At 40.1% G+C, this 22,346-nt stretch overlaps 1 protein-coding gene across 3 annotated transcripts in view; it reads right to left on the bottom strand.

Annotated features, from left to right (window-relative positions):
* Window positions 1–8: 8 nt before the first annotated feature.
* Window positions 9–22,346, bottom strand: part of AIG1 (androgen induced 1) — a 270,991-nt gene continuing 248,653 nt past the window's right edge. For all 3 annotated transcript variants that reach the window (XM_032160604.2, XM_058435605.1, XM_032160597.2), the window contains 2 exons: window positions 6,883–7,046; window positions 9–678 (listed from right to left, as the gene is read on the bottom strand). In XM_032160604.2, coding sequence (XP_032016495.1) covers window positions 641–678; window positions 6,883–7,046 — 202 coding nt within the window. In that variant the 3' untranslated portion in view covers window positions 9–640. The remainder of the gene's footprint in view (window positions 679–6,882; window positions 7,047–22,346) is intronic.

The following is a 22,346-nucleotide window of genomic DNA, read 5'->3' as shown; positions in this document are numbered from 1 at the left end:
TGCAGACGTCAGGTTCAGGGTGGCTTTGTCTTTATTACTCAGAATTTGCATCTAGGAAAAGTTTCACATGATTAAATCAAGAGATGCAATACACTCAGGCTTTTCATGAAATTGACATCATTATTACAAATGGCGCTCATTTGAGGCAACTGTGACATTATGCAATGAGAAACATCTGTCCCCTTCCCTATCAGGTCCCCATGGTGGCCTAGGTTCATGATTACAGCCACCTTTAGGACTAAATACACAAAAGCCTTACTCTATATCTGTCCCTTTGACTTTAACATAGTTCTCAAAAAGAAGTGCAATAAACTTTTATTCTTTCTTGATTAGATGGAGTTACAATTGCCAAAATAAAAATCCAAGGTCCAATTTTGGTTTTAAAATTAGAAAAGGAAAAAAAGTTATTATCAATAATGACTTTGGGAAGAATTCTTTAAAACACAGTGAGGGTGAGTTCTTTTGGAAACAACTGTATTCTATGTTTAAACACATTTATATATAAAAGGTGTTCTCATTGGGGGAGGGGGGTGCTGATGCCACCAGTTCCTTTGAAGCCTTTTCTCCCCCACTGCCAATGCCCGAGGGGAACGAGTCTTCAATGGCGGCTCAATCTAGCTCTTGCGTTTAGACTTGGATCTCATTCCAATTTAGGCTTTTCTTTCTCTTCTTCCATACCTAGAAACACAGGCAAAGTGTTTTATTTGAGCATCAGATTAAACTACGAGCAGTTCGTTTAATCTGGTTTGCTAACACTACTCACACATCCACTCATCTGCCCTCACTTCTCCCATTCACCCTCCTGACACCCCCCCTTTCCCTCCTAGCTAAGAAGGAAAGCCATGCACAAGTTTCTCCAGAAACATCCTCAGTGACCTCTCTTCCCCACCCTTTCCACAGAATCAGGACACAGCATCTCTGGGACACACCCAGCTCCTATGGCCTCTAGGAGACAAGACTGCAAGTTGATTCATGACTTGCTGAGTTTGCATGGAAATCCCAGCTAGACTGCTTTTTAAACCAGCTTCTGGCAACATGAGGTGTGCAACTCATGAGTTTCAAACAGACTTCATTTATTTTTACTTTAGTCCTGTCCCTTCCTAAGGCAAGGACTTTGGATTTTAAAAAGCCATGCTTTTTTTTTTTCTTGTTTTCTTTTTAAAGTTCATAGAGAGTTTATTAGCCATAGGAGCTGTTTATTTCCATACTCATGAATCTTAAACTGCAATTCTCTCTCTGTTCAACCCAATCCTGGTAGAGTCATGTTTTTCTTCCTGAAGGACTTGTATGTACCGGACCAGTAAGACCCTTTGCCTATTGTCTGTAGAGAATAGTCAATGATTTTTCATGTTCCTGAAGATGAAAATGTTCATCATTTTTAGGAATTATAGTTAAATCTGGCAAGTGCTTCTTGCTTTTTTCTTTTTCTTGTACCTAAACATTTTTTGAATCATACCAAATTCTGTTTGTTTCAATAGCAAAAATGAAACAAAATAACTTAAAATGCCACTTTGCAGGTTTTGTTAGTATTCTTTCATAAATTGCAAGCTTTCTGAGGGTAGGGCCCTGCCCTATTTTGTTCCCCAGCACCTAACATAGTGCGTGTGTCTCACTGCAGGAGCTCAATTAATCTTTGTTGAATAAAATTAATAAGCAATGAACACAGAGAAGACCTCAGAAGCCTGGACTAGTGGAAAGCAGTAGAACAAAATATGGGACTCCATAATATGAAAATTATAAAATTTAACCCCCGAGAGTCATAATGTTAGGGCTTACAATAGGAAGGACTCCCCCACCACATAACCCCAGCTCCTGGTATATGTTTCGTGCTGTCAGAGTAGTGGTGGTGGAATGTGGGTAACGTGCTCTGAACGAATGTCCCCAGATGGTCTTTTATGTTTGGTTTTCATGGCTAAGGAACTGGCAGAGATCTGGAGCACTTTTTCCAAAGTCCTTCTCAGAGATCCTATGAAGGAAAACTTCAAATTGAGGAGTAAGGACATCAGACGGGAGGAGGAACAGGTTTGAAGGCAAGAAGGTACAACACGCCTTCGTTGTTGGGTAACCACGGAAAGAAGAAAACAGCACAGATTCAGCTCAAACAGCACACGTGTCTTGAACCTCAGCTCTGTCCATATTCCCTCTCCTGTGGAGAAGCTATCAGGGGCTAAGAGCAGTTTGCTTTTCTTTTTAAAGTCTGTTTTTTCCAAAGCGTTCTCCTGCAGATGGGTTGACTTGGCAGCAGTGCTGGAATCTTCAAAAGCGCGGGTGGAGAACGGCGGGGGGCGGGGGGGATATTCATTGACCTAGAGAGGGAAAATGGCTTCCCACCTACTTTAGTTTGGCAGCTGTGAGGTAGAGAGAAAAAATTAGACAGCTGTAAATAATGTCTGCAAGAACCAGAGATAAAATTTCCACGCAAAGGGCAGGAAGAAACCTATCGCGAAGCGGAGGCAGGATACACTTTTGGGACCAGAGGGGACAAGACTGCTGGGCGCTGAAGGGAGTCAGTCACGTGCCCTTCCCACAGGCCGGTGGAGGGCTCCACCAGGGGGCAGTGCTGGGACATCGCGAGACCTGGATGGGCCTGGGCGGAAATGACCTGCACGGGTAGCTGGAGGAGAAGAGGTGCAGGTTTCTGCACACATAGACCTCTCCTGTCTCCCCACTTGCCTACTTTCTCTGTCCTCACACCAACCTTTTGGTTTTGAAAAGACACATTTCTGGTCTTACAAAATGTAGCTTTAATAAGACTGGTCAGATATACCAAAATTGGGATAAAGTCTTAGCTTAAGTAAAGAAATATTTCAGCTGTGAAGTGTCCCCCCTCCACCACCCCGCCAAACTGCTACATCGAAGTGCTGAACTCTCAGTACCTCAGATTGGGAGAGAATGCCAAGGGTGTGGCTGGACAGCCATGTGCTAACGAAATTAGGTACGTGACTCACGGATCCAACCAACCTCCACAGTAGATGCCAGAAATAGAGAGGTGGTTATCTGAAAAAGATCCGCGGAGTGCCCTCTTGTCTGACTGCCCGGACCCCCACGACTTGCATGGGAGGCCAATAAGGTTTTTGAGAATTTTATACCAGCAGAAACTTTGACAGCATGGACTGAAAGGGAAGAGACAGGATGAAATGAAGGACCAATGGCTTCAAAGATGGTTCAGCGACTGGCTCCTCCTTGGTTGTAGAGGGTGGAACTACTGCCCAGGGCTGTGGGGGTGGGGCTCCTGTGACCCTGCGCCTGGAAGGCAGGGCTATGCATCCCCTCCCCTGTGAGCCCTGAGGACAGAGCATCTAGCCAAAGAGGATTATTTTCAAGCCTTAAAATGGAATGGAATTTCCCCCGCTAGCTTCAGACTTGCTTGGGAACCATGATTCTTTTTTTTTCCCCTGCAACTTCTCCCTTACAGAATGGGAATGTAAATTCTATGCCTGTCCCACCATTCTGTTTTGGAAGCAGATAACTTTTTGTCTGGTTTCCCAGGTTCACACACAGCTAGAGAACAATTTTGCTTCAGGATGACTCATACCCTGAGTCTCACACATACCCAATTTTATGATATTTAAGATGAGATTTTGGACTTGAGAGTTGATGTTTGAAAGACGTCTGGGGTTGTTGGGCTGGAATATTTTCATGGGTGAAGGACATGTATTCTGGTGGGGAGAGAGTGAAGTATTATGAGCTGAACTGTGTCCTCCGCTTCCAAATTCATACGCTGAAATCCTAACCCCGAGGATGTGGTTTTAAAGTCAGAATGTGACTTTACTTAGAGGTAAGTATTTACAAATGAGGTCATCAGGGTGGGCCCTAATCAAATACAACTGGTATCCTTATACAAAGGGGAAATTTGGAGACTGGACTGAACATCAGTTAGAAGGTACTGGCTCTGCCATCACCTATTCTGGAGGGTCACTTGAGATTTTGAGGCCTCAGTTACTTTTGGTGAAAGGAAAGGGTCGGTATTGATGATTTCCAATCTCTCTTTCAGCAGTAAGATTCTGCAATAATGTGATTTTTATCTTGAAGTTGTAGCTAACATAAGTTACCCAAGTAGACAGAGTTGAGCTATTAAAAACCATTATGGAAAAAGGAGGGTGGCTCCAATGCAATCTTCCTTCTTCTTGTGGGATTGTATAGTAATTGATGTGAAATAATCAGGATTGTAGTACTGTACTCCCATGTCCTCAATTCATCCTAACACACTGCTTTTAGTGAGTAGTTTTTGACTCAATAGCTAACAGAATCAGGCAGCTAATGTGACTGCGTAAAGTGGCCAGGTGAAAACGAGGGAAAGTTAGTCACCTAAACCAGATAACTGATACTCAATTCTTTTTTCTTTTCTTTCTGTTTTTTTTTTTTTTTTTTTTTTTTTGAGACAGTTTCACTCTGTGGCTCAGGATGGAGTGTGGTGGCACGATCTTGGCTCACTGCAACCTCTGCCTCCAGGTTGAAGCGATTCTCGTGCCTTGGCCTCCCAAGTAGCTGAGATTACAGGCGTGTATGCCCGGCTCATTTTTGTATTTTTAGTAGAGATGGAGTTTCGCAATGTTGGACAGACTGGTTTTGAACTCCTGGCCTCAAGTGATCCGCCCACCTTAGCCTCCCAAAGTTCTGGGATTGCAGGTGTGGGCCACCGTGCCCAGCCAAGGGATAACTGATACTCTATTCTACACCATTGTCACCAGAAGAGAACAGTGGGCTCTGTGTTTCCAGATCTTAAAATATTTCCTAAGAAGCTGAAAATCTGGCCTTTATGTGAAATCTTCCCCCCCCCCCGCCTTTTTTTTTGAGACGGAGTCTTGCTCTGTTGCCAGGCTGGGGTGCAGTGGCGCGATCTCAGCTCACTGCAACCTCTGCCTCCTGGGTTCAAGCAATTCTCCTGCCTCAGCCTCCCGAGTAGCTGGGACTACAGGTGCACGCCACCATGCCTGGCTAATTTTTGTATTTTTAGTAGAGACAGGATTTCACCATGTTGGCCAGTATTGTCTCGATCTCTTGACCTCGTGATCCACCTGCCTCAGTCTCCCGAAGTGCCGGGATTACAGGCATGAGCCACTGCGCCCAGCCGAAATCACCCAATTTTAAAACACTGATTCAAAAACAAAGATTCCACGATGTAGGCCTAACAAAACTTGTTAGGGAGAAGTTGGGAGAGGCCATCAGTTTGTGACCCCTCTTGTAAATGAGGATGATACTTACTTGGCACAAAACATCTGTCTCTGTGGAAATAACTAGATGGTCCTAGGTACATAAACTTCATTTTCATATATAAAATGAATTTTTAAAAAAGTTAGTCAATCTTATGTTACTTAAGAGAATGGCATAAATTAAACAAATCATTCAAAAAACCTTAATTTCATTATTCATTTTTAACTTCTCATTCAAAGCTGCTAAAAAGCAGTATTCTATTAATGTAGAGTGGATATTTCTCTCTAGTGGTTTTCAGGTCATCCTCTCATAGAAGTAGTACAGCTGTGGCCAAATGACTGTCAAATCAGTCAAGTCAAGTGTAAGCAGGTACTTAAGTACTTCCTGAATGGCATATATTGGACACATTCATTTAAGTTTAAATACAGCCTTTCTCCCAAGAAGCTGAGAAAGGTTTATATTTTGTTCTCAAAATACTTTTGTCCTCAAAATATTTTTGTCAAGTAACTAAATACTTCTGTAAATTAATGGAGAAAGATCACTAGTTCCATTGAACAGGTGGAACATTATTAAAAGATTAGTGTCTGGTTCCCCAAACTGTGGCCTAAACAGAATTAAAAATGTTGATACTTTTTCTAATAGAACATTGATTAAAATCAAAAGCTGATGAGAAAAGAAGCCCTCAAATTCCTCTGCGCCATTTAACATTGGCTAATACCCTGACACATACAATCTTAGAGGATCCACACACACAGAAGTCTGATTCAGTAACCACGCACAGTAACCATGCACTCACTGTGCTTTACTTGTCTAATTTGATTGAGCTCCTGGTAGGGTGTCTGGCACAAAGCAGGGTCACAGAGTCCATTTACTGGGGATGTCTAGAATGCTGTGATTGTGTCACAGGAAAGAGCCAGGGCTTCCTAAAATCTCCAAACCATCTTGCCTTTGGATGTATTTTCATGCAGGACTCAATCACTACATGTCTGTGCTGGCGCTTTTTCCACCTTTCAATTTTTATGTTATTTTACATACACTTTGGACAGGTTTTGCACAGCTTGGATAAGATTACGTGCCTTGCCAAGACGGAGGCTCTGCCATAAATGGAAACAAAAGAGAAATCAAATCGCAGGTTAAAAGAGTTTTTCCAGCCACGAAATATTATCTTTTACTGCTTGTAGCTCTTTGCCACTTTCAGACTTTCCATATGACAGCCACTGGTGAGTCAAGGTGGCTGGAGCATTGCACACTGCTTAGATAGAGCTCTAGCAGAATGGCAGTGAGACCTCTCCCCAGGTGACTGCACCCACATAGAAAGTGGAGATCTGGGTGACTTTAAAGGAGACTCGTTACATTTAATAATGTATCTATTTAATTTGAGGTCCCTTTAGCTAACTAAGGCAGCATTGTGTTGTTAATGAGGACAAATTTCCCTAATATATATTTTTGCTAACACTACATTTTTCCCTATAAAATTTTATAGACATGCCTCTTTCCTCTTTAGATTTGGACGTTTTACTAGCTAATAAGACCAAGTGACTACTAAACCTTTCGGGTAACTGTCAGCAGCTTTTAAATTCATATTGTAGTTTTAAAAATGGAGCTCTTTATAGGAGATCCTGTGTGAAGGCTACAAGAAGAGGCTACAGTGGAATTTTCCCTCAGTCTCTGCATAGACTGTTGTCGGCAGTAATTCTCTGGTTTTATGTTCCCTCAGACAATACTTACTTTTCTGTGTATCCCAGATATAGTTGTTCAGAACTTCTCCCAGCAGGTACAGGAAGTTCATTAAAATAGTTGTAGACCCAAAGAAGATGATTCTGGCTCCTGGGCCAATGTGTTCCAGGAAAGGGTACACCCACATGCCAGTTACATGATGCACCCAGCACACCCTGCAAAAGAATCGGACAGGAGACAGGACAGGAGTCACTCTTAAGGAAGGCACCAAAGCCGCTATGATGCAAATATACACTCCCTCATTCTCCCCATGCTTCAGCATTTGCCAGTCTCAAGTTTGCTTCTGATACTCAGGAGCTACTGGAAACTTGTTTGTTGTTTATTTTCTTTTACTTTTTATTCTGAAATAATTTTAGACTCACAGAAGAAGCACAACACACTCAGCTTCCCCTCATGTTAACATCTTGTATAATCCTGGGACAATTAACTAAAATTAAAAAATTAACATTGATATGACAATACTAAATTATAGGCTTTATTCAGAATTTCCCAGCATTCCTGTGAATGTCCTTTCTCTGTTCCAGGATCCAGTCCAGGACCCCATGTGGTCTTCAGTCTTCACATCTCCTCAGTCTCACACTGGCAGTTTCTCAGTCTCTCCTTGTCTTTGATGATATTTGAAGGGTATTTGAAATGGTTGACTTTATTAACACTGTTAAACAATCTGGTCAGGTATTTGAAATGGCTGACTTTATTAACACTGTTCAACAATCTTTTAAATCTCTTCTTTACAGAATGAGACAATATGGTATTGGGCAACCACAGGAGAATAAGACCTAGGTGAGTATGTGCCAGATACCTTGCCATATGGTCTTCCAACTAGACACCAACACTCATGCCATATGCTGGCACAACCATACATACCCTAGCAGGTACTAGCTTCCCACTCCTCTGATCTTCAGATGTGACATTGATTTCATTTTTTTCCCCTATTTTACGTACTTACTTAATCATTCTGTTTGTGTTCCAGAAATATTTTTGACTCAGTGGGAATAGTAACATCATGAATTGCCACTGCTTTCAAAAGTCTAGTTAGAATATCGGCACCATGGGCTTGGTCCTGACATGACTGCTTACAGCTGTTTTCCAAACACTCTTGAGTTCATTCCTTTATAAACTGTTGGCAATTGTGAAGACTAAATAAAATACAGATAACTCTATTGCATTGGGAATAAAGATGACTTCTCATACTTATGTGTTCTGAGGTCATTTTCCTTATCCTTGGCTTCACTCTAAGTAGTTTATCTACATATAAACATTACTGGCAGGGTGCAGTGGCTCACACCTGTGATAGCACTTTGGGAGGCTGAGGAGGGTGGGTCACCTGAGGTCAGGAGTTCAGGACCAGCCTGACCAACATGGCGAAACGCCATCTCTATTAAAATACAAAAATTAGCTGGGCATGGTGGTGCGCACCTGTAATCCCAGCTACTCGGGAGGCTGAGGCACAAGCATCGCTTGACCCTGGGAGGCAGAGGTTGCAGTGAGCTGAGATCACGCCACTGCACTCCAGCCTGGGCGACAAAGTGAGACTTGGTCTCAAAATAATAATAATAATAATAATAGTAATAATAAATATTACCTACACATGTACCTCATTTTTGGCAGGAAACCTGGGGATCTATACCTGAGAACCTGCATTATCAATGAGGGTGATATCCCCCCTCCTCTTGCAGGTTAAAATTCATTCTGGGGTTGGTGGTGAAACAATTTTATACTTTCTACGTAGAAAGCACAGATACACACACACACATATATATACACACACACATACATATACACACACACAGATGTACATATATGTATATAGAAACACATCAATAGGTGAACAAACAAAAATGTGGCATATGTATGCAATGGAATATTACTCAGCCATAAAGAGGAGTAAAATGTTGATACAAGCTACAACATGGATGGACCTTGAAAACATTATGCTAAGCAAAATAAGCCAGACACAGGTCACATATTGTATTTGATTCCACTTATATGAGGTACCTAGAATAGGCAATTTCATAGAGACAGAAAGCATTGTATCTATCAGTTACCAGGTGCTCTGGGGAGTGGAGAATAGGGAGTTATTGTTTAATGGGAACAGAGTTTATGTGGGGGATGATGAGAAAATTTTGGGTATAGAAACTGGTGATGGTTACACAGTGTTGTAAATACATTTAAGGACATTAAATAGTATACTTGCAAATAGCTAAAATGATAAATATTATGTTATGTATATTTTAGCACAATAAAAAATGTTCCTGTGGTGGAAATCGGGAAAAAAAAAAACATGTCCACAAAGGTTCCTTGGTAGAGGGAAGCCGTAATGAAAGAAAGATTGAGGAGCAATCTTACAGCAAAGAGGCATACTCTAGGTCCTTCCAGGTCAGCCTGAATCACTGTCCAAACGAAAATATTTGTATCAAAAAAAAGAGGCCATGTTAGTCCAAAGATTCTGTTAGTAAAGCTGAAGCAGTCGTGAGAATCGGCAGAAATTAAATGGTTAGAACTACCCTGTGGGATTCTGAGATATCATATTGTTTGTCCATAAATTAGAAGCAGTTTCATCATTCTGACATTGTCTTAAATAATGTAAGGAGGTGCTGTGTACCCATCAAGTGGTTTATTAATTTCCATGGAGAGAATATGCAATGTTCCCCCAATTTAATACCGTTAAGCTGTAATTGATGCTGCAAATTAACTTATAAAATTTTAATTAGTCTATGCTACAGGGTGTTTGCACTGGAGCAGCCGGATGGATCTGGATTAAATGTGAGTCAGGCCATGCCACTATTCTGCTCAAAACTTGCTTCCTCTCCTACTCAGAGTAAAAGCCAGAGTCCCTAGATGGTTCTTCAAGGCCCTAACCAGCACTTTTCTGATTTAATCTCCTGTTATTCTCCCCATCATTCCCCGCCACTCCAGCCCATCAACTCCTTGGTGTTCCTCGAACACTCTAAGCTCTCTCTGTCTCCGGGCTTTTGTATTTTCCCCCTGCCTGGAACAATACTCCTCGCCACGCCCACAGCACCCCCTTGGGCTCCCTTGTGACCTTTGGGTTTTCACTCAAATGTCACCTTTCCAGTGATGTCTTCCCTGGCCACTGCATCTAAAAATTGCAACCTCTATCCTCAAACTCTCTATTCTCTCTCCCTTTATTTTTTCTCCCAGCCATATAATATACTCTACTTATTTTTATTTGTCTGTTTATTGTCTGTTCAATGAGCAAAGGAATTTTGTCCAATTATGTTCATTGCTGTATTCTGTGGTTCTTGGAGCAGTATCTGGCAGAGTATGCACTCAATAACTATTTGTTGAATTAATAATCTAATGAGGGAATATAAACAGCAACATCTGTTTATTGAGCCATTACTATATGGCAGACACTTCGCCAATAACTTATGAATTTTTTTAATCTCAAAAAAATCCCTAAAATCTTTATGCTTTTTGTCACTACATTTAATTTAAGTCGGGAGTAGGGAAACCTTTTCTGTAAAGAACCAGATAGTAAATATTCCCATATGGTCTCAATCACAACTACTCAACTCCGCCATTGTAGTGCAAAAGCAGCCATAGACAATATGTAAACGAGTGTGGATGTGTTCCAATAAAACTTTATTTATAGACACTGAAATTTGAATTTGATGTAATTTCACATCATGAAATATTCATCTTTTGATTTTTTCAACTATTTAAAAATGTGAAAACCATTCTTAGCTTTTGAGTCATAAAACAAACAAACAAACAAACAAACAAACAAACAAAAATACAGGTGGTGGGCTGGATTTGGCACACGGGCTGTCATCTGCTGACTACTTGTTTAAGTAGTTCTTTGTATTTCACAAAGTTCCTTCAGCACACTATGTCATCTAGACTTCTCAGCAATTCTAGATATAGCATGGCATTCTCATTGTACTATTGTATGAATCAGAGCTTATAGGGTATAAATGAGACTATGTCAGAGCTGCCAATGCAATGTGAAATTCTCAGGTTTGCAACCTACAAGGCAGAGAAGCAGACAGCTATTCTGAGTGTGGTGCTTATAAACATGAGATGTAATCTCCTTTACTTTGTACGACTACCCTATTAGGTATGATTATTCTCTTTAAACAGATAAAGAAACTGAGATCAGATTAAAGAACTTATCATAAAACTGGCAAAGCTGGGAAAGAAGTGCACATCTGATTTCTTTTTTTGCTGCATGGACTTGCTTCCCTAAATGAGGCATTCAATATTGTCTACAAAATGGAATTGAGCGTTTCTTGTTTGGTTTGGTTTGGTTTTCTTAACTTGGTAGGTCATCAAACCATCTCAGATAAAGAAATCCTGTTATTTGGGGTTTCACCTGGATCAGTGTGAATGATGCATCCACTTGTCTTAACAAGTTGTGCTTTCACCATTTGTTTCCTTGATTTTTAACAGGGCTCAATTCTCTGCACAAAGATGACTCGTGGCCTTGCCCATCTATCTGGAGAGTTCTTAGTTCTCGGCTGACTTTTAATTTCTCTCCTTCTAAAGTCTTCTTGTCTTAGTGATCAAATAATGTATGCTTATGATCATGGTACCAATTTGAATTTTAGCTTAAGAAATCAATAACCATGATATGTGTGCATACATATATATGCACATATTAGTATAATAAGATTATTGGATTGTCTGTTTTATTAAATGTACCTCCGATTGCATTCACGTTTATGTACAATTAAAAAAATAACATTTATTCATGCCTCCTATCGGAGTGCTTTGTTACTCACAAATGATACAAAGTAAATGGCTTATATGAATGAATTAAATTACACATGTACCTTGAAATTGTGTACATCTATAATGCATCAATGAAAAAAAGTAAATGAGGCAGAGCTAATTCCTGTCCTCATGGAGTACAGTGTAATGAGAAATACAGATAATTAAGAATTACAAGTGTAGTCAGAATTAAGAAAGGGTAAGTGTAGGTGTGCCATGGGTACACGGGGATTATTCCCCAGCTTTTTAAAAACCCCCCACTTGCCTTTAGTCTTTCTTTCTCTTGTGTATTTAACTTTCTTTCAAACCAATGTTTTTCATAGCTGATGAATATGTACAGATGCCTTTCATTAAAGCAAAACCAAATGTTTCCAAATATTTTACAAGTACTACTCATGTCTCTCCTCTTCAAAAGCAAACTTCTCCAATAAGTGGTCCAGATTCACTGATGCCATATCTGTACATTGTACTCACTTTCACCCACAGCAGTCTGGCATCTCTTCTTGCTATTCGACCAAAAGATACTGGTTTCTTTGACATCAGTTTCTCCTGGTTTTCCTCCTACCACTTGGCTGTTCCTCTTCCCTTTGTCAGTGCACCCTTCACTACCCTACCACTAATTTTTGGATTTGCTTAAATCTTGGTTTCCAAACTGTTTTCTCTTATGCATTCTCAGTTGATGAGTTCATTCATGGCTATGGCATCATGTTCACTACTTATACACAGGTATTTTACCAACTTATATCCTAACCCAGATCTCTCCTCTATTCTAGGCAGTTTATCAAACTGTTCTTAAGACATCTCATTTTGCCCATCTTAAAGATACCTCAAACTCAATATATCTAAAGACAAAATCACGTTCTTTCTCCCCAAACTTCCAGTATTTCTTATTTCTGCAAATAGTACTATCATTCAGTCAGTTTTGTAACTCAAACATTGCAAGTCATCTTTGATACTTCCCTCTCTTTCATCGCATTTAGTTAATCCATTATCTTTTTTTTTTTTTTTTACAATTTTATAACTTTATTTGATGTATTTGACAATCAGCAGTTAGTTCTCATCCACATTGACTGTCTGCAGATTTTTGAAAGTGGTAACAGGTACATACATAGGTAACTGAAGTATAGAGCTTATTTGGTGAATCTTCATCCTCAGAATATTTTCTGGACAACCACACATGGATACGGTTTGGGACATTCCTTATTCCTTTGGCCCAGACAGTTTTGTTGGGCCTGGTATCAATGCACACATCTGGAGTTCCCATCTCCTTCGTGGCAAATTTCCAGATCTCTTTGAGTGCCCGAGGGGCAGACTTCTTGAAGCCCACTCCATGGATGCGCTTGTGAATGCTGATGGTGTATCATCAACGAGGTCACCACCTTGTTGATGGCAGAATGGCCCTTTTTGTCTCGCCACCCTTCTTTGTGAGAACCATTCTGCCAGGCCTAAGTTGGAAAGGAAGAGCATAGCAATTGCCCAATCCATTATCTTGTCTTATCAAGGTTACCCCTTACATCTCTCTAATATGTTGATTTTTCCCATGTGCATCACCAGCATCTTAATTTGTGTTAGAAGCATTTCTGTCTGGAAGACTATGATAGTTTCTAATGTGTCTCTACATCTATTTTTTCCCCTTCCATGTCATCCTTACTGCTGCCAGAGTGATCTTTCCAAACCAGAAGTATGAACACACCATATCCCTGCTTTCAACATGTCAAAGGCCTCCCACTGTTTTTTTGTTAGAGACCCAAAGTTTCAACAAAGTCTAGAGTGCTCTTCATAGAGTGGCTTCTATCTGTCTCTTTGGCCCCATCCCATATGTTGCTCCTGTTCCTCTTTGCATTCCTGTCACACTGGCTTTCGTTTGGTTCCTTGATCTTGTCATGTTCCCTCCTGCAATGTGGGTTTTCACATATTCTTCTTTCTGCCTGTACTGTTAGTTAGCCACCACTTAGCATAATTAGGTTATATGTATCCTTTCTATATTAGCTTAACTGGTACAATTGATCAATTATCACTTATTCAGGTAAGGTCTCCCCTGATCCATCAGATTAGGACAGATTTTTATAAGTTCTTATAGAACTAGGGCTCTCGTTCATTTTTAAAGCTCTTTTATTCATACTTAAATTTGAATATCTTTATTTAAATAATATGTTTCTCCCCCTCTACAGTGTAAGTTCTGTGGGGTGAGGGACTGTGTTTATTTTTACCTCTCCTTGGATCCTCAGCACTTATCAGAATGCCTGTCACACACTAGAAGAATGAATGAATGAATAAAGTAGCATTTAAACTGTGATAGAAAGGACAAGTAAGAATTCATTGAGTAAAGATGGGAGGAAAGAACTTTCTAGCCAAAAAAAGGCATGTCTAAAGAACCAAGAACAAGAGAACACTCCCAGAAGTTCAAGAAGTGAACACTTTTGTTGTGATCAAGGAAGAGAGGGCAGAAGGAGCAGGCAGGTGCCAAACCATGGGTTGATTTTTAAGCCATGGTAAGAACTGTAGACTCCATCCTAGTGTGCAAATAGAAAGTCTTTGAAAATATGAAATAAATCTGAAATAGATCAGATTGGGCTGAACCAATTGTATCAGAAATGGTAGTGGCTAGGAGAGGAACAATAGCATTGGCAATGAAAATTAGCTGAAAGATTTAAGAACACTTAGACCAGTATCCATCAAACTGTTAAGTCATGAGTGTAGCGTGCTGGAGATTGTCATGAGAGCTGGTTGTTAAATCTTTAGGTGGTCTGCAAGCTGGTTGGTCGGTAGCTTGAATTCAGCCATGGTAGGAATATTCACACCAAGGATATGGGCAAATGCTACACATCAGGTATTCCCTCCTTTGCCTCCAGAAGACCTAGCTGGTTGTTAAACATTTGTCAGGAACTCACTGTTACTAGCATTTTAAAACAGTAACAGATGTGAACAGAAGAGAAAATATTACAGGGCCTTGCATATAATGATGACAAGAATTATTTTGTGAAACTTCTATTTCAGTTATGTGTGTATGCCTGTAAAAGAAATTTGACAGGCACTGATTTAACAAATAGAGTTAAGACAACGTGGTGATTGATTAGATTTAGGGAATGAGGAAACTGAGATGAGTTAAGGATTAATCACAGATTCCTGGCTTGATTAGCAGGGTGGAAACAGCTGCGATTTCCTGAGAGAGGGAATGCTGTAAGGGAGCCTGTTTGAAGGGATGATGAGTTCAGTCTTGACATGTTGAGTTTGAGGTACCTGTAAAATATCCAAGTGGAGATGTTCTGAAGGCAGTCAGTTCTATGGATTTGGACTTTGAAGAAAGGACTGATTTGGCAATACAGGTATCAAGTTCACTGGCAAAAAAAGATTGTGGTTGAAACTATCAGGACAGACTGAGACCTAGGAAGAGTACAGGGTCTGAAGGAAGTGGGCCCATGAGAGGGCCTTGGAAAAGGTTAAGATTTAAGGGATAAGGTCAAGGAGGATGAGCCTAAAAAGGATATCAAGAAAGATGGGCTAGTAACAGGGAAGCAAAATAGAAAAGTGTGATGTTGTAAAGCCAAGGGACAAGTGGTTGAAAGATAGACAGCATCTATTAGCACAGGGTCTTCATCAAGAATGATTAGAAAACTGGCTTGCCACCAATAAAGTGGAAGGGAAAACATTTTCAGATTCCAAGTGGTATGTACAACTTTCAAATCTACTTTGGATGTTGACTGGGTATAAATGATATATAGTCAGTTGAAAAAATGACATTGTCAAGCTCAGTGGCTCTTTTTGCTACATGGCCAAATTTCATCCTATTCTGTCATGAGTTGGGGTGGTCACTGGAGCCCTTGAGGAGCACAGTGAGGTCAATATATCATCCTTTACTCTTCTAGCTATGTCATCTTTCTATTTTTGAGATTACTTTAAAGAGGTTTCAAAAACTTGCTCTGTTATTCACATTTAGATAAGGAATTAGGTTGCTTGAGATCTAGGCTATTAGCACTGAAGACACACACTCATATGCAATAAGAGCTAATTAGCTAACCACACTGAATGCACATGTGCTAAAGGCTTTATATGAGCAGCTCTTCGGAGAAGGTATGGTATTAGTACCATTTAACAGATAAGGACACTGAGGCCTAGACGGATTAAGTAAATGGAGAATCTGAGATACACACTTCAGCAGTTTAGTGTTCAGCCTGGATGCCAGGCTCCTGTACTGCTCTGAAGGCTAGATGGTGATGGATGGAGACAGGGCTGTGGAAAGCTTTTCTCTTAATGTTTTGCTCAGAACCAAAAAATGATCTAAGTATAAAATCTCCCTGTAAAGTTTTTTTCCCACTGACTATAAAAGTAATTCATGCTCATTATAGAAAATGTGTGAGATACAGAAATGTTGCAAGATGCAAGATAAATCACTTTGGGTGAAGTTTTAACGCAAGACCAAGTGTCTTATAAAATGCAGAGCTCAGAATTTTACAACTTCCCCTGAGGAGGGGGAAGAAACGCTGCAGACATAAAGTAATAAACACTTCCTTCAGAGAAGGCACTGACTTACCTCTTAAGAAACAGTTACATCATATGTGCATTTAACCTACTGGAATTTACTGCATGGCTTGGCAGGCAATGAGCATGTGCCCCAGGGTGGGATTAGATATGGGATGTGCATCAGCTTCTCACCCAGTAGGTTTCTGTGAGCCTCTTATGGTACCTCCAACCTGAAGCTCCTGAAGGACTTTTCAAGGACAGGTTTGACTTTTGGCTCAAATGCTGATTTTAGACCTGGCCCTCTCTTGAGACCTAATGGTCTAATTTTAGAACCATTCTAAAGGTCTCTTGGACCATTGCCTGAGTATTGATTGCATGGAGACTGCTTCTTGCTCCATTTTTGAAAATCTGAAATTCTGCTGCAGTTTCCTAGAGTTCATGCACTCATTCATTTATTCAATGAATGTTTCTTGAGTCTTCACTCTGTGTCAGGTGGGGTGAGCAGCCGTGGGGATTGCGTGGCTGTGAGGGGGTCACAGTGTGTGGGGGGGTCTGCCAAGATTCCTGATGAACAGCCTGTAGGTCCCAGGAATAGGACAAAGGACATCAGCTTAGATGGAAACAGGGCTCAAAATGGTCTCCTCAGTGAAGTGTATGGTAAAGCCAAAAAATTAATGCATCAACTCACAGGTGAGTATCAAATAGAAGGAGCCAATCTGAGGTAATATTGAAATCATCTCTAACTCGGGTACAAATATCACTGTAGAAGTCCATTTTTGATATACAGTGGGTTTAACAGTATTTTTCAAGACAATATTTTAAGGCATAATCATAGTTTAATATTCATCAAAGCTGTCCCAATTTTTTTTCAGTGGAGCTAGCCCAAATGTACAGAATCTGGGAGGTATCTATACATGGGGCAGGCTTATGCATTTGTATCCTGTGAGGTCACACAGGGTGTTGTGCTCAGAAGGGGATCACACTTGGTTTAAGAATCTGCTGTCACCATCTTGAAAGTCTTACATCATTTTTGAACAAGGGTCTCCACATTTTTACTTTGCACTGGGCATCACAAATTTAACTGGTCCTGCCTATGTAGTTATAAGATCAACGATTAACTGGTCCTGCCTACGTATATTTGGGATCAACTCTGAGCTCATCCACAAATTTGTTAGTTCACCTTAGATACTATTTAACTCAATTGAGCCTCAGTTTCCCTTTTGGTAAAGTGCTAAAAACCATACTGCCTACCTTAGGGACGTGGTCATCAGATAATGTAGTTTTTGGCATAGTCAACTTATGTTAGATTAAAAAAAAACAAGCAAACAGAACAAACGAAAACTTTCCACTGCTTCTCCTTATGCAGAAATATATAATGTTTTTCTGTACTTCTCACACGCAAGAATGTTTTCAAGGTTACAAGTCCCTCCGCCCATCCCTGGGGAAAGAGGCAAATTGTGAATGCCTCCCAGAATGAATTCCTGTAATGAGGTAATGTGCTTTCTTCCTGATTCTAAATCACAAATATCAGAGTGATTAATCCATAAAGGAGGCCAATAATCTCCTTCAGAACATTTTCCTCCAGCACATCTCCTGGCACACGTCTACAGTGATTTTAAGTGATGTGCTTCCATGCAGTCCCACTTTCTAAAGTCTACCTGTTTTTATGGTGATGTTTCCCTGGAGAGAATTCAATTTGAATTCCCCTGAATAACATTCATGACCTGTTTTGCTTAACTGGAATCATTTGGAGCTTCTCAAGGCACATAGATGCCAAACATTAAGTAGACACATTGAACATTGTAGGGAACATGTGTTCTTTCAGAAGGGAGGTAGGGAGTGTGGTTAGCAAGGCACTGTAATGGCCCAAGCAATCATCAAAACACGGCAGAACTGCTAGCTCTGGAGGGGGAGGAGGAAGAACATCCGAAATTCCACAACAGAAAATCATAACTTTCCATATTTTGCAGAAATTATCTTCAGTGTCTCTCTCTGGCATCGCTTATGTCCCTCACTCCACTAGATGCTTATTTTTAGTACTACAAACAACGTCCTGATATCCCAGCGATGATAATGTCTTCCTTGATCTCGCTACCTCCTTGGACTCTCTCTCTCTCATCACCAACCTTCTTTAATAAAGAGCAAATTCCCAGACCTTTCTGAGCTCCTGCTCTATGCCAGTGCCTGATGTCAAACTGTAGTAAGCCTATCTCTGTACCATTTGTCACATCTGTCCTCTGGGTGCTGCTTCTACCACTGTGAAATGTTTCTTATATATTTTTTTCATTCAACAAATATGTATTGGCGCCTAGAAGGTGTCAGACCTGTGAATACAGCAGTCTCTGAAGTAGATGTGGGCCCTGTCCTGTGACAGAGCTCCCAGTCTATCAGCAACACAGACATTAGATGACACCACAGTATCACGCCCTCACTAAGCAAGGAAGGGGTGGTGGTGTCAGGTTTTTTTCCCAGTTGTGTTGTAGTGTTCCTTTTTAAAGTTCATTTCAATGTTTATCAGAATGAAACCACTAAAAGTTCTAAAATGTTTATATTAAAAAAGCAGAAACTCCCTGCCCCACCGACTGCCCTTTAGTTTCCTCTTCATGCCCTGTTCTGCTCCCAGAGGAAGCCACATTCAACTCTTTCAGTGGTTTCTTCTAGATTTCATTTCATTTTCATTTTTTTTTTATACGGAGTCTTGCTCTTGTCACCCAGGCTGGACAAGTGACCTCGGCTCACTGCAACCTTTGCCTCCCAGGTTCGAGTGATTCTCTGCCTCAGCCTCCTGAGTAGCTGGGATTACAGGTGCGTGCCACCACACCTGGCTAATTTTTGTATTTTTAGTAGAGATGGGGTTTTGCCATGTTGGCCAGGCTGGTCTTGAACTCCTGGCCTCAAGTGATCCACCCGCCTTGGCGTCCCAAAGTGCTGGGATTACAGGTGTGAGCCACTGTGCCTGGCCTAATTCATTTTTTAAAAATTGAAGTATGATTTACATACAAGAAGGTACACATAATTAATGTATACATGTTGATGAGTTTGCAGGTAAGTATAAGTCCATTGAAACCATCACCATAAACAGTGCCATAAACATAACCATCACCTGTAAAAACTTCCTCTGTTTTTTGGTGATCCAAACATTTAACATAAGATCTACTCGTGGCCGGGCATGGTGGCTCACGCCTGTAATCCCAGCACTTTGGGAGGCTGAGGCGGGTGGATCACCTGAGGTTGGGAGTTCAAGACCAGCCTGACCAACATGGAGAAACCCCGTCTCTACTAAAAATACAAAATTAGCCGGGGTGGTGGCGCATGCCTGTAATCCCAGCTACTCGGGAGGTTGAGGCAGGAGAATCACTTGAACCCAGGAGACGGAGGTTGCGGTGAGCCAAGATCGTGCCATTGCATTCCAGCCTGGGCAATAAGAGCGAAACTCCGTCTCAAAAAAAAAAAAAAAAAATCTACTCCCTTAACAAGTTTTAAGTACACAGTAGAATATTGTTAATTATGGCTTTTATGGGGTACAGTAGATCTCCAGGACTTACCTTGTATAACTGAAATGTACCCTTTGACCAACACCTCCTTGATTCCCTTCCCAGCCCCAGGTAACCACCATTCTACTCTCTGCTTCTACTACTTTGGCTATTTTATATTCTTGTTATAAGTGGGATCATGTAGTCTGGTTTATTTCACTCAGAATAATGTCATTTTGGCTTAATCCGCATTTTAGCAAATGGAAGGACTTATTCCTTTTTAAGGGCTGAATAATATTCCATTCTATGTCTATACATCTTTTATTTATCATTCATCTCTCATTGGACATTTAGGTTGTTTCCATGTCCTTACCACAGTGAGTAATGCTGCAAAAACATGGGAATGCTGATGCCTCTTTGAGACCCTGATTTCAACTCTTTTGGGTATATACCTAGAATCCTGGATCATATGGTAGTTCTATTTCTACTTTTCAGGATCCTCCATACTGTTTTCCGTAGTGGCTGCACCAATTAACATTCCCATCAACAGTGTACAAGGGTTCCCTTTTGTCCATATCCTTGCAAATACTCATCCTTTTTTTTCATAGTAGCCATTTTAACTGGTGTGAGGTGATACCTTATTGTAGCTTTAATTTGCATTTCCCTCATAATTAGTGAAGGTGAGCACCTTTTTGTATATTTTCTGGCCGTGTGTGTCTTTTTTGAAGAAATGTCTATTCAAGTCTTTTGCCCATTTTTTTGATCAGGTTATTTTTGTTTTTTGTTTTTTGCTATTGCATTGGATGATTTCCTTATAGATTTTGGATATTAATTCTTTATCAGATATAATATACAAATACTTTCTCCCATGCCATAGTTGCCTGTTCACTTTGTTGATTGTTTTGCTATGCAGAAGCTTTTTAATTTGATGCAGTCTCATTTGTCTATTATTGCTTTTGTTGCCTGTTTTTTGGCATATAATCATTCATAATAATCCCTTAAAATCTTTTCATTTTATTGCTTCAGTTGTAATGTTTCCTCTTTCATGTCTGATCTTATTTATTTGAGTCTTCTTTTTTTAAAAAAGTAATCTAGCTAGGGGATTGTGTAGTTTTTTATTCCTCACTCCCCTACCACTCTCCCTGGAGTCCCCAAAGTCCACTGTATCATTCTTATGCCTTTGTGTCCTCATAGCTTAGCTCCCACTTATGAGTGAGAACATATGATGTTTGGTTTTCCATTCCTGAGTTACTTCATTTAGAATAATGGTCTACCATTCCATCCAAGTTGCTGCGAAAGCCATTATTTCATTCCTTTTTATGGCTGAGTAGTATTCCATGGTGTATATATACCAAATTTTCTTTATCCACTTGTTGATTGATGGGCATTTGGGCTTGTTCCATATTTTTGCAGTTGTGAATTGTGCTGCTATGAACATGTATGTGCAAGTATCTTTTTCATATGATGACTTCTTTTCCTCTGGGTAGATACCCAGTAGTGGGATTGCTGGATCAAATGGTAGATCTACTTTTAGTTCTTTAAAGAATCTCCACACTGTTTTCCATAGTGGTTGTACTACTTCACATTCCCATCAGCAGTGTAAAAGTGTTCCCTTTTCACCACATCCATGCCAACATCTATTATTTTTCATTTTTTGTTACGGCCATTCTTGCAGGAGTAAGGTGGTATCACATTTGGTTTTGATTTTCATTTCCCTGATCATTAGTGACGTTGAGCATTTTTTCATATATTTGTTGGCCATTTGTATATCTTCATTTGAGCATTGTCTATTTATGTCCTTAGCCCACTTTTTAATGGGATTGTTTGTTTTTTTTCTTGCTGATTTCTTTGAGTTTCTTATAGATTCTGGATATTAGTCCTTTGTTGGATGTATAGATTGTGAAGATTTTCTCCCACTTTGTGGGTTGTCTGTTTACTCTGCTGATTGTTTCTTTTGCTGTACAGAAGCTTTTCAGTTTAAGTTCCATCTATTTATCTTTATTTTTGTTGCATTTGCTTTTGGGTTCTTGGTGATGAAGTCTTTGCCTAAGCCAATATCTAGAAGGATTTTTTTTGATGTTATCTTCTAAAATTTTTATGGTTTCAGGTCTTGGATTTAAGACTTTGATCCATCTTGAGTTGATTTCTGTATAAGGTGAGAGATGAGGACCCAGTTTCATTCTTCTACATGTGGCTTGCCAATTATCCCAGCACCATTTATGGAATGGGGTGTTCTTTCCCCACTTTGTGTTTTTGTTTGCTTTATTGAAGACCAGTGGCTGTAAGTATTTGGCTTTATTTCTGGGATCTCCATTCTGTTCCACTGGTCTATGTGCCTCTTTTTATGCCAGTACCATGCTGTTTTGGTGACTATGGCCTTACAGTATAGTTTGAAGTCAGGTAATGTGATGCCTCCAGATTTGTTCTTTTTGCTCAGTCTTGCATTTTTTTTGGTTTCATATGAATTTTTGGATTGTTTTTTCTAATTCTGTGAATAATAATGGTGGTATTTTGATGGAAATTGCATTGAATTTGTAGATTGCTTTTGGCAGTATGGTCATTTTCACAATATTGATTCTACCTATCCATGAACATGGGATGTGTTTCCATTTGTTTATGTAGTCTATAATTTCTTTCAGCAGTGTTTTGGAGTTTTCCTTGTAGATGTCTTTCACCTCCTTGGTTAGTTATATTTCTAAGTATTTTATTTTATTTTTTGCAGCTACTGTAAAAGGGGTTGAGTTCTTGATTTGATTCTCAGCTTGGTCACTGTTGGTGTACAGCAAA

This window comes from Hylobates moloch, unplaced genomic scaffold (assembly GCF_009828535.3).
Source record: "Hylobates moloch isolate HMO894 unplaced genomic scaffold, HMol_V3 SCAFFOLD_2, whole genome shotgun sequence".
In the NCBI taxonomy this organism is placed as follows: Eukaryota; Metazoa; Chordata; class Mammalia; order Primates; family Hylobatidae; genus Hylobates; species Hylobates moloch.
Note: the sequence above shows the minus strand (reverse complement) of the source record. Positions and strands in the feature narration are given on the sequence as shown.